The sequence below is a fragment of the Eublepharis macularius genome, chromosome 6 (genome assembly GCF_028583425.1).
Source record: "Eublepharis macularius isolate TG4126 chromosome 6, MPM_Emac_v1.0, whole genome shotgun sequence".
Taxonomy (NCBI): Eukaryota; Metazoa; Chordata; class Lepidosauria; order Squamata; family Eublepharidae; genus Eublepharis; species Eublepharis macularius.
The window spans coordinates 28,648,959-28,661,263 of record NC_072795.1 but is presented as its reverse complement, the minus strand read 5'-3'; the positions used below and the strand labels follow the sequence as shown (position 1 = coordinate 28,661,263).

General features: G+C 42.8%; 1 protein-coding gene across 1 annotated transcript in view; it reads left to right on the top strand.

The window, feature by feature from the left end:
- OTOL1 (otolin 1) overlaps window positions 1-9,313 on the top strand; it is a 30,550-nt gene extending 21,237 nt beyond the window's left edge. The window contains exons 3-6 of the mRNA XM_054983879.1: window positions 2,012-2,386; window positions 3,929-4,018; window positions 4,689-4,760; window positions 8,415-9,313. Coding sequence (XP_054839854.1) covers window positions 2,012-2,386; window positions 3,929-4,018; window positions 4,689-4,760; window positions 8,415-9,313 — 1,436 coding nt within the window. The remainder of the gene's footprint in view (window positions 1-2,011; window positions 2,387-3,928; window positions 4,019-4,688; window positions 4,761-8,414) is intronic.
- The last annotated feature ends 2,992 nt before the right edge of the window (window positions 9,314-12,305 follow it).

The following is a 12,305-nucleotide window of genomic DNA, read 5'->3' as shown; positions in this document are numbered from 1 at the left end:
TGGCTCTCAATTTCACTTCCCAAAGATTATAAATTTTCTTAATGGGAGTTAACACATTGAAACTGCGCATACACAAGCAATGAGAGATTTGTTTCCCTTTTCCCAGACAGGTTATCTCAGAACTCATTTATTTAATTTGTTTCTTGTTCAGTTTAAACATTCTGGTTCAGGCTTTTGACACTTTTTTTGGGAGACAAAGGCTTATTGACTCTCAGTTCCAGCAGATAAGAGAGGCCTTAAGCTGCAGGTGCAAAACTGTAACAGCTCTCAAAGACAAAGTTTAATGGAGGCTGGCCTCAGCCTTCTATCTTGCTAATGCATAGCATTGTGGGAATGGAGTAATAAATTTTTTCTCCACCTGTGGGGGCAGGTTACTATAGAACTTGTCATCACAGATTAAGTCCCTTTTGATTGGCTAAGTTATCTGGTCCTGATGCAGGCAGCTGATCTTTAAAAAGCAGGTGGTTGATCTTTTAACCTCCCCCCTGCCCTGAGAACACACTTTCCTGGAGGAACTTTTTGCTTCTGCTTCTGAATGTTATGCCACTGGTGGATTCCTGTTGCCAGCACCTTTTTGCTTTTGTTCTTTGGATTTCAAGACCTAAGAGCTAAATCTCTAATTTGGATGCCGAAACTTGCTGAAAGGCACCATCTAGAATAGGTTTGCAAGTGTATGTTTGCCAAGTAAATAGCATGTTGTCATTTTGCTCTTTCTATATGTTTCTATGCTTCTTTACTTGCATTTTGTATTTTTATTTAATGAATTTCCTTTACTTATATTGGCGTGGAGTTATTAAGTGTTGTGGCTTCAATCTGACTCCAGTGCCTTGGCCAATTTGCCACAAGCTACCTAATTATTTGTTCTCTGAATGAAGCCTGCAACGTTGCTACCTTGCAGGGTTGGTTTTGCCTGTTAGCACCTAGAAGGTTTGAGGCTTGCCTCTAGGTCTTAAGTTTTGGGTTAAAGGAGGTTGGTGACAGCTTGCTATCCTGGCTAGTGAGGCTCCACTTGCCAGTTTTTGGGGGGGAATTTTGCTCTTTGACAGCCTTGTAGGTGATTGACAACCCTCTGGAGATCCAGGTAGGCTTGCCAGGAACTTTTACATAGGTTTATCCTTTCATTCATAGTCTCTGGTTCTCAGAAACTGCCCAGGTAGATTTAGGACTTCTGGTTTTAACCAGGATGTTTATCACTTAAAAATAAGCTTTCTTCCCCCAAACTACTCAAAATCATACCAAAAAGGTAAATTAAAATCCTGGCTAAGCTGATCCAGAGCCACAGTACCTTGTATGAGGGGGGAAGTTTCTCTTTCCCCTTCTTAAACTGAAGCTGGCTCACCCCCTCCCATCCAGTGAAGTTCCCTGGGCTCTGACTGGCTGACAATCACTTGGATTTTCATGAGGCCAAAATCACAAGGATTGATTCAGAACCCTGGGGGATAGGCGGGATTTTGGGGGTGATTGGCAAAGTCAAAGTTATTGAATCTGAGCAATTGTTCTTCTCACACACTAACACAGAGTGATTGAAATCCACTGTAATGACGGGTTTCAAATGGTTATGGAGTACTGTGTTACCAATCTATGGAGAAGCAGCAACATCTTAGCTTGCAGAAAGTATAGTAGCAGAAGTCCACTGCACAATAGACTCTGTGAGGGGCAAACTGAAAGCCTAGTGCTTCAAAAGCCTTAAAGGAGCAATGCAGTAAACTTCTTTGCCTTACAAGGCACAAAGTACCTCATTAAAAGCTGTCTTATCTCCCATCACTTCTACTGAAAAATGATAATTTATTGGTCACTTCCTGATATCCTCTGTTGCTCCACTAAGTACTTGATTACTCCAGCAAAAATATATCAAATTATAAGGACTACAGGCAAGAAACCCACTGAAGGTCTCTCCTCTGATCACTTCTGAGTCTAGCCTATAATGGGATATCATGTACCAATAATAACTTGCAAACTCCCCATAGTCTAGAGATGCTTTACTCAGTGTTGTGTTTATCTTTTCCTGCAGCCGTAGTAATGTGGGGTATAAATTGGCGTTGGGCCATCTTCATCATAATGAACGTTGTTGCTGATCTGAACACAGAAGGCAAAAGTACCCCATCCCCAAAGCACACTAAGATAAAAGCCATTGAAATGGAAGCCACCGAAAGTCATGACACGTCTGTTGCCCCACTCACTGAAGATGGACTTTTCACAGACATAGCTGAAACCAGTGACACGACGATGGAACTGTCCACCCCAAACTACGCCTTCAGAACAGCCACCACACTCTTCCCATTTGAAAACTTTACCCTTGATTCTGCTGACTTCTTCTTTAATTGTTGTGATTGCTGCACCCCGACTGCAGGACCGAAAGGGGATCCCGGAGAGCCCGGCCCGCCAGGTAGGGGAAAGTAAAGTAAACGCTTGCTGATATTATAATCTTACAGAAGAACAATCAATAATTGAGCTGCATTTAGAGTGTGGGGGTTGGAATCAAACTTCTCCCCATAGTGCTTTCATTTTCATCATGGGTCGAGTACCGTGTAAAAGAGGTGGGAGGTCTAAAGCTGAGCCCAAAAGAATGGAAAAACAGCATTTATGAACTGTTGCAAACTTGATCTACCCCAGCAGTCTGCTTCTAACAGGAAATCACCTGGAGCTCTTAGGAGCCATTTTAGTGTAATAAAATGAACATGTGTGACTTGATGGCACTTTCCACCATCACTATGTGTGTATACATTTCTAGTGCACAAATCAGATGTGAAGTCAATGTTTCCATTTGGTATTCATAAATGTACATACAATCGGTTTTTTAATGTTTTTGTACATTAACAAGCAACAACAAATGAATAATTATTTAGTATAAAAAAATTAAGAAAGCAAGACACAGTCCAAATAACAAGGCCTGACCTGCATGTTTACAATCACATGGTAGTAGTCTTGCCAGGCTAGCATGCACCATTACCTGCCACCATTTCAAGTGGTAGTGGGAGCTCCCCCCCACCCCTGCCAAAAAAAGCATGTCACCAATGTCACTATATCACTTACAGGTACAACCCGGTTTTACCATAGAGTTTCTGGTGATTCCAGAAGTACTCTTTGTCACCTCCAGGTTGTACCTGGAAGTGATGTAACAACATTGACAACATCAATAATGTCAGATTCATGCCCCCTTGTCCCCATCCTGAGTCAGCATTGCCAGATCCCCACTGTGGTGGGGGATCAACTATCCCCACGAACTGCCACACCCTGCTGTTGTTCACATGGCCAGCAGGGAGAAATTACATCCAGGAACGGGGGAGGCAAGCCAGAAGGCAAACTTACAAAACTTGTGAGAGTACCCGTGGGTTCTGATTATTATGTCATTCCTGGAGTAACCCAGAATTGATGAGTTTCACCAGGCCTGATATTTAAAAAATTGGCCCTAAACATAACATTTGGGGCTGATTTTTAACAAATTGGTCTCTGGTGCAACACATCACTTCTGGGTCACACAGGAAATAATATAATCAGCAGGTGCAGCAGTGTGTATGCTTTGTGTGGGCACACAGCTGAGTACCCCCATGCCCTGCCCCTGGTTTTGACATGGGGGGAACTGGCAACTCTGCCTCCATGTGTGTGTGAGGGTTGGGGGTGGTAGTGCATTTATTTATTTATTATACTTTTATCCTCGCCTGCCTCCAAGGAGGTCTAGGCAGCATACATCATTGTCTTTTCACCCCATTTCATCTGGACAACAACCCCTATAGATTAAACTGGGAGATGATTGGCTTAAGAGCATACACCCAGTGAGCTTCATGGCTGAGCAATGATCAGACTTTGTAATCAGCTATGTTTTTATTTTTCTAGGAATATATTATTTTATTTGATATCTTTCTTTTGACATAATGGTTCTCTTCAATCACGTGATATGAGAATTCTACCTCTTGACTTTTTAACATAGGGCCAAAAGGAGAGATAGGAGAGAAAGGCCTCGCAGGCCTACCAGGAATTCCGGGACTACAAGGCCCAAAAGGATTCAAAGGAGATAAAGGTATGGACAGTGATACGATCAGCATTTCAAAAAGGAATATGGATTTGTTTTTCTTAGTGGCATTTTCCACAAAGAGAGAAATCTTGTGAGAAATCATTCCTTAAACCCACATTTCTATTAATTCTATTCAGAGCCATACCCAGGGATAACACAGCCAGGGGACCGGGTGCTTCTGGAGGTTTCATATCCTTGGTGGTTTATTTTTTAAGTCACGTGCCTTTTAAAAAAACATTTTTTCTTAAATGTTTGACACGGTGAAAGTTGAAAATATAACATTTCACTATCAAAGTCTCTTGTCTTACGGTGGACTTGTCAGCTGCTGTGACGCAACCCGAAATTTGCAGTACTGCGGATGAAGTGGCATTCTGTGCTGAGGAGGACAGAGTTTTGCTCTGTTAGCTGCTAATAAGCTATAAAATGGCTTGAGGAAATCCCAGGCACAGTGTAGCATCAAATACAGGGCTGCCTTAATGGACCTATGGAAATCAGTTAGCAGGTTGTTGGTGAGGATGTTCTATCTATAGGCTCCTGTCTTTCATTTTCATCCAGGTTTGAGGCAGCCGTGGGCATGATGTCCTTTAGTAACCTCCTTATTAAGTACACTGCCCCCTAGTGCATGATGATATTATGATGAAAAATAACAAAAGATATTATAATAAAAATGTCTTAGGAGATAAAGGAGAACATGGTGACCAAGGAGCAAATGGAATCCCTGGATATCCAGGCAAACCAGGAGAACAAGGTATGCCATCCATAATTTGAGTGAAGTTAGTGAGATGGGACTATCTGCAAAGCCGATTACATTGTAATAGACTTCTTTTGCCTTGCCTTCTTCCTCTGCAATACATTGTCAAACACTTCAAACAATGCTATCAAAATCATAGATACTGAGATGCACTGCTATAATATGTATCTAAACCAGTTTTAAATATAGAGGACCGATAAGGACTTGGAGAGGACATAACATTTCTCCATGTATCCCCTCACCACACTATTTCCTCTCTCCCCAGCAGATCCCATAATTTCTCCTCTTTTCCCATTTCCTTCTCTCTTTCCCATCCACCTACCTTTATCTGCCCACCCCAGTCTCCAGCTTTCCCTTCTTCCCTTTGCCTGGCAGCCTCTCTCTGGGAAAAGGCTGGCCAGGTCTTGAAAGTTGTTATGGTAGAAAGTCACTCAGGTGAGTTGTGTGCTAGCCACCCCTAGACCTGGCAAAGTTGTGCAAGCGGCACAGTAGCAAGTCACCCAGGTAAGTAGCACAGTGGCTCCTTCTAGCCTGTGTGAGTCATGAAGCAATGAGATAAATGGTGGCTGCCACTGGGTCTGGCCAAGTTATACAAATGGTGAGATAGAGAGTCAACTGGTGGTTACTACCCAGATGAGTCCTCTCTCCATAAGGGACTGCTCAGGGAGTAGAGGGGCAAGGACATTTCCAGGGTTGTTTTGGCCTCTCATTCCACCCTTGACACTCATGTTTAATTTACAGAAACCAAGCTTGGAAGACTTGGCAACATTGTTATGGTTGCCTTGTGACCATCCCCAGATGGCTACCAAGATCTCAGAATGTAGTCATGCAAAAGCTCAGTGGACATTCATTTCTTAAAACTACAAGTTTTTTTTTAAAAAAATATTTGGAAAAGTTTTGATTCCCCCAATGTACTTTTTAAAAGATTTGACACTTTCATGCAAACCTGGAGCTTCTTTCAGGTTTATAAAGATCCTCCCTTCCTGCACATGGCTCCAATGTGTATATTTTTCAATCCATAATTTATGGCCCTGTTTAATTAGATAAATGGTATGTAATTACCAACTTTATAAGAATAATATAAAGTGTTCAATGTTCAAATACAATGATTTTATACATCAGTATTTTAGTGGGAACTGATCAATATTGAGTCTTATTTGGTCTGAAATGTTTTGTTTCCAAGTTACAAGTGGGACACATTAAGCCGAATTTGTTGTTATTTAATATGCAGAGATTTAAAAGCCTTATAACCATTTCAAAAATCTGGAGAAGAGGCATCTCCTCAAAACAGGACATCTCTTAGAATACCTATATATATAAAATCATTGTATTGGAACTCATATCCTACTATGTAAAAGGCTAAGCGTATTCAAGACAACTCCCTTCCTACCCTGATGCACCACCAGAGGGCATTGCTGTGGAGAGAAGCCCAGATGAGGCAGCCAGACCTCCAGAGAGTGTGCCACGGCAGGAAGCCTAGGCCAGGATCTGGCGTGGAGCAGGTGGCAATGCCTTCCCCCTGCCTTCACCCAGCAGGGATCAGGAGCAGAGCAGCTGGCAATGCCTGCCTGCCATTCACTCAGCTGGGATCAGGAGTGGAGCAGGTGGCAATGCCTGCTCCCTGTTTTCACCCAGCTGGAATCAGGAGCAGAGCAGATGGTAATGCCTGCCCTCCGCCTTCACCCAGCTGGGATCAGGAGCGAAGCATGAGGCAATGCCCATCCCCCTTCACCCACTGGATCAGGCACAGAGCAGGAAGTAATGCCTGCCCTGAACTTCACCTGGCAGAGATCAGGAGTGGAGAAGATGGTAATGCCCTCCCCCTTAACCCAGCTGGGATCAGGCGAGGAGCAGGTAGCAATGCCTGCCCCCTTCTCCTGGCTGGGATCAGGAGAGAAGCATGATCCCATGCCCTCACCCACTTCACCCACCTGGAATCAGGTGCAGAATAGGAGGCAATGCCTATTCTTTCTTCACCCAGCCAGGACTAGGAGCGGAGCAGGTGGCAATGCCCACCCCCCACTTCACCCATTCGGGATCAGGCATGAAGCAGGCCTTGCAGCTGGGATTAGGTGCAAAGGAGGTGGCAGTGCCTATAATGTGTAGCTGCAGAATGGTGGGTGATGGAAGCCTGGAGAAAAAGTAACACAGACTGTACCTAAGACATGGAGAAAGCATAGCAAGGAATCAGAATACAATGGATAGTAATAATCAAGCCAGAAGGAAAAAAGCACAAAACATTTCTATTTGTTATATAATGATATTCTAAAAATGTACTGGAAAAGTAAAAATACAACATGATATACTGACCAATAATCCTCCTTCATTGGTGACAAATTGTCACTATTTTAGCAAGCTGGGTATTTAACAGTGCAATCCTAAAAAGAGTTACTCCACTTGATGAGCTTAGACTAGAATAAATGCTTTCATTCATAGGGTTGCCATAGGTTGGAGGTGACTTGACAGCACAGAACACACACACAGGATTGCATTGTAAAAGTGGAATCCTAAGCAGAGTTAGACCTTCTAAATCCATTGAATTCAACAGGCTTAGAAGGCTGTAACTCTGCTAGGAAAGCACTGCTAGGATTACAGTGCTTTCTTACAGTAACTATGGTCACTGGATCTGGAAAAAAAAATCTTCAAATGCAACTATTAAGATGCCTTGATTCCATTTGGCCATAGAGAATAAGAAGTGTGAAACTTTCACTTATGCATATATTTGCTCTTCACATTGCACTGGACTTTCAAGCATTCAAGTCCAGCTCAAACCATCATTGGGCCTTCTTGATATGCAGGAATTTCTTACCATGTACCCCTTGTGACATGTGATGAGGGCTTCATGTGTACGGCTGTACATGCAGAGCTCTTGAATTCATCAGGGGTATATTGGCAGCATGTCCTATTTGAGCTGAGGTCTGCAGAATCAAGGCAGCATCTCTGCTAATAGCTGAGCCACTGAGGCTGGATTCAACAGAGCAAGGAGCGTAGATGTTGTTCCAGCAAAGGTTGAGGGCGGACTGAGGCCGCAAGAAATTCTGCAATGAAGAGGAAATGGAAGACCTAACACTCTGGAACAGACTGCTGGCACCTAAAGGTGCCCTCTTTAGAACCAAACGATATGTTATGAAGGCCACAGGTCCAATCTATGGACCCCAATGCCATTTTATTAATTTATTTTATTTATTTATTTTATCATATTTATATTCCACCCTCCCCGCAAGCAGGCTAAGAATTTAGCCATTTAAACATTGCTGTGAGGGAGCAGAAGCACTATGCAATCTTGTTTTCCTCCAAATGATGTAATAGTCTTAGGGGGGCAGGTTTGGAACTTGAAAAGTGTCCATGTGGGGGGCAAGACTGCATGGTGCTGCTGTGCCACAGGCCCAATCAGGACCTTGTGGCAATTTGGGTTGGACCTGTGGCCACCATAAAGTATAGTTTGACTCTTAGTTACAGTGGCAAGTACTCTGGCAGGGCTGGAATGGAGAAGAAACTGCTGCTCTGGTATGTGATATAGGAAAGGCAAATACCTGGTCCTCCAATTCAGAAACCCACATTGAAGCTGAGGGGACTGTATGATACAGTCCACAGAGTTGCATGAAGTTTACTTTTTTATGACCCTGTGTATTCCTCTCTTTGACATTTTAGGTGAAAATGGACTTAAAGGTGACAAAGGAAACTATGGCCTGCCTGGAGTGAAGGGTCAAAAGGGTTCCAAGGGAGACACGTGTGAAAACGGCACCAAAGGAGAGAAAGGAGACAAGGGAGAGTTAGGATTGCCAGGGATTGATGGTGAACATGGAGAAAAAGGAGAAAAGGGGGATGTTGGTGAGAAGGGTTACTGTGGAGATCCTGGCGAAAAGGGGGACAGGGGAGAAAGAGGGGAAATTGGGCTTAAAGGGGAAAAGGGCATCAAAGGAGACATGGGTGTAGAAGGCATGCATGGAGCAGATGGGCCAAGAGGGGAAAAGGGTGACCCAGGTGTCAGAGGTGAAAAAGGTGACCCGGGTCCAGTTGGGATGATGGGACCTCCTGGGATGAAAGGATTTCCTGGCTTCAAAGGAACTCGAGGAGCTCCTGGAAAGAAAGGTGCAAGAGGGCCCAAAGGTTCAAAGGGGGAGGCTTCGAACACCCCAAGATCAGCTTTCAGTGTTGGCTTATCCAAACCTTTCCCACCCCCGAACCTTCCAATTAAATTTGACAAGATTCTGTACAATGACCAAGAGGATTATAATCCTTTGACTGGGAAGTTCAACTGTAGCATTGCAGGGGCATACGTCTTCTCTTACCATATGACCATCAGAGGGCGGCCTGCTCGAATTAGTATTGTTTCCCATAATAAGAAGATAGTCAAAACTCGGGAGACACTCTATGGCCAGGAGATAGACCAAGCTTCATTCCTTACAATTTTGAAATTAAGTGCGGGAGATCAGGTTTGGCTGGAGGTGACACGAGACTGGAATGGGGTTTACGTTAGTGCAGAAGATGACAGCATTTTCTCTGGCTTCCTTTTGTATCCAGATGACGCATTTGAAACCTTATTATAAATGTGGCTTTAAAAGAATTACCAAGAAACATCTCTTTCATCTGTTATTTTAGAGAAATATATTTCATAATCCATATCTTAGTTCGTATATTTATATGTATAATAAAATACATTCATTGTCAGAAGCACCTTAAATATGTGGCATGTACTGTGAGCTAATGATTTTCAGTGTCACTTAGGAAAATATCATTAAAATGACATTCTCTCAAAAGAGATTTTTTGTATTTTCGATTTATGGTAGCAGATTAGCTAACTGAAATTACCCATAGTATCACTTTAGGTTTTGATTAACGCAGACATAGTCTTGTCTCATATACGTCTCCCCCCACATTAGAGTTAATGTCAATATTCTAGAATCTGAACAAGGGTTGTAAAATTTTACCCAGCATCGAATATGCTAACATCTTAAAAATATGCTTTGGTCATTTCTTCCAGTTACATGTATAGATTTTAAGAATGTTTGCTGCTCAATCCAGCATCAAATGATAATATAACATTTGATGTAGAGACTGTACCATATAATCAATGTATAAAAAAACCCTTAACCATGCATCAAACTACTGTTGTGCTTTAATAAATCATATTCATTTGGAACACTATATAATAAAGTAAGATGACTGCTTGACTGAGAGTGGTTTTTCCCCCTGATATGACACACAGAAATGAAACAAAATTTTTAACAAATTGAATAATCAAGCAATGCAAAAGCAAATGATAAATAAGTGAACCAGCCCTTATTTATCATCTCAGTGGCATGAACAATCGTAATTCTTGGTGGAAGATGCATTATGAGAAACTTGGCCAATGCCTGATCTACAGCAGTTCCATTTTTTCTTTTGCCCTCATTGGCTCACCTTTTCTTCAGGGCTTAGACCCTGTCTTATTTCACTACCAATCTTTGTCAAGACCTTCTTTTAAACTCTTCTTCTGACTTGCTTGAGATTCATAACCTCACCAACCGATATGATAAAGGAGTTTTTGTCATCGTCACCCTCCTCCTTATCTTTTCCATTGCTGCTCCAACTACTGGTAAGATAAGGACGAATCAGGGAGGGGAAGGAAGGAGATTGCTGTGTATTTGGTTGTGTGCCAATTAGTGGGAGAATGACAGCTAGGGGAAGGTTGCCCACCTCCTGACCCATCCCTTCCACCAAATCTGTGTATGCATATAAATGTGAGTGAAGAATAAGGGTGGATGGAGGAGCTTGTTGACTCACTCCCTCTCATCTTCACCCTATAGTGCAATAATCCCCAATGTGACATCTATGGGCATCATGATACCCACCAATGTATCTCCTAGTGCTCACTTCCGTTTCCCCCAAAACAGCTCTCCCTAAAGCAATCCTATATTTTGTCCTCCTCACTGGAGCAGGGCATGCTTCCAAAGACCCAGGAGGCATTGCCAGTGAGCAGCTTCTGTTTCTGATCAGAGCAGGCTTCACACAGAAAGTCTGACAGTGAATCATTGGGTCCTGCCGCTGCTTCTAGCCATTTGTTTATCTTCTCTTCAGGAGAGTTGTGTTCGGGGGTAATATTGTTTCCTTTCAGACAAATTCACCTGCTAGCCCGATCTGCTAACACTACATTGGGACTAAGGCCACCTGCGCAGGTGGAGACTTTGACAATTGCAGTTGCCACAATAAGTTGCTTGATGGAGCGGTCCACCCTTAGTGTGCTTTTTAAAAGAATGTGCCATTTGTCACTGCCATGAACCTGCAGCTCAAGAAGATATCGCAGCTCAGTTGAGCTTCCTTTTATCTCCTCTCAAGGGTGCACCACAATCAGGCATCTGATGAAGAGAACTTGATTCTCGAAAGCTTATGCTATAATAAAATTGGTTAGTCTTAAAGGTGCTACTGGACTCTTTTTGATTTCACAAAAGGAATGTTTACCAGTGGAAAATGCAAAGCTAAGCTGCCAGGTAACCAGCGGCCTTTGGTATGCAGGACTGTTTGAGAGGAAAACAAAAGTACTTCAATGAAAACACAGTTCCTTCATGAAAAATTCAGGATATCACATGTTCACTTTAATGGTTTCCTCTGAAAGGAGCATCATATTATCGTATTTTTAAAAGTCACAACATCTGCTAGAACAAGGACTAAGCATGTTTTTGTGATGCACTAAAGTTTTGTGGAGTTCAATTGTAGGCCTGAAAGAATGTTTTTGGGGGGCAGAATTTTTCATCAAGATGGCTCTATTCCTTTTCAAAACCTCTTTTTATATTCAAAAGTTGTGTCTTTTAAAGTGGTCCCTTTTTCGCAATCCACCAACTTTTCAACCTGTTTCACTGACATCTCAGGTTATCCTCACTCCACATTTTACCTGATCAGAAATACTTCTCCTGGGCTGCTATAAACCTCAGAAGGTAAAATACCAGGGATTTGTGTTGTTATTGATTTTTTTTGCTATAGGAACTTAAAACAACCCAGGGGGTCTTTATGACTGAGGAAATGGGGTGGGGAGGAGGTAACTCCCTTTCCTCCAGCACCATAGCTTTGATTCATATTTGGCCCCCTTCTGGATGCTTTTTGCAGCTAAAATAATAACAACCAAGGATCCCACAATGGATAACCAGCATCCCGAGTGGTCCAGCTTTGCTTACTCCTTTAGCAGCAAGAGATTAGGCACACTCTAAACTTCAACATGAACACAATTGTCAGGGGAATTTACCTTGCTTGGATTCCCCTGATAACATAACATGTAAGGTATACTTCTGATTGCATTGTTTCCATGTTATTGGTGGAATTCATCTTGAGCATTGCACCAAGCAGCTTTTCTATGAGTGCTGTGGGGGATGAACTGTGGCATGTTGATCCCCCTCCCACCTACAGAAAGCTAGACATCAGTTGCAGGTGTGGAGAAGGATGACAGTTTAATTCCAACCAATGTTTGCACAACTTGCAGTCCATATCACCCGAGCATCTGAACTTTCCCTTCCCCCCTCCCTTGTTCACTCTGTTACCTTCCTGTGCACCTCCCCCCAGCTCCTCTCC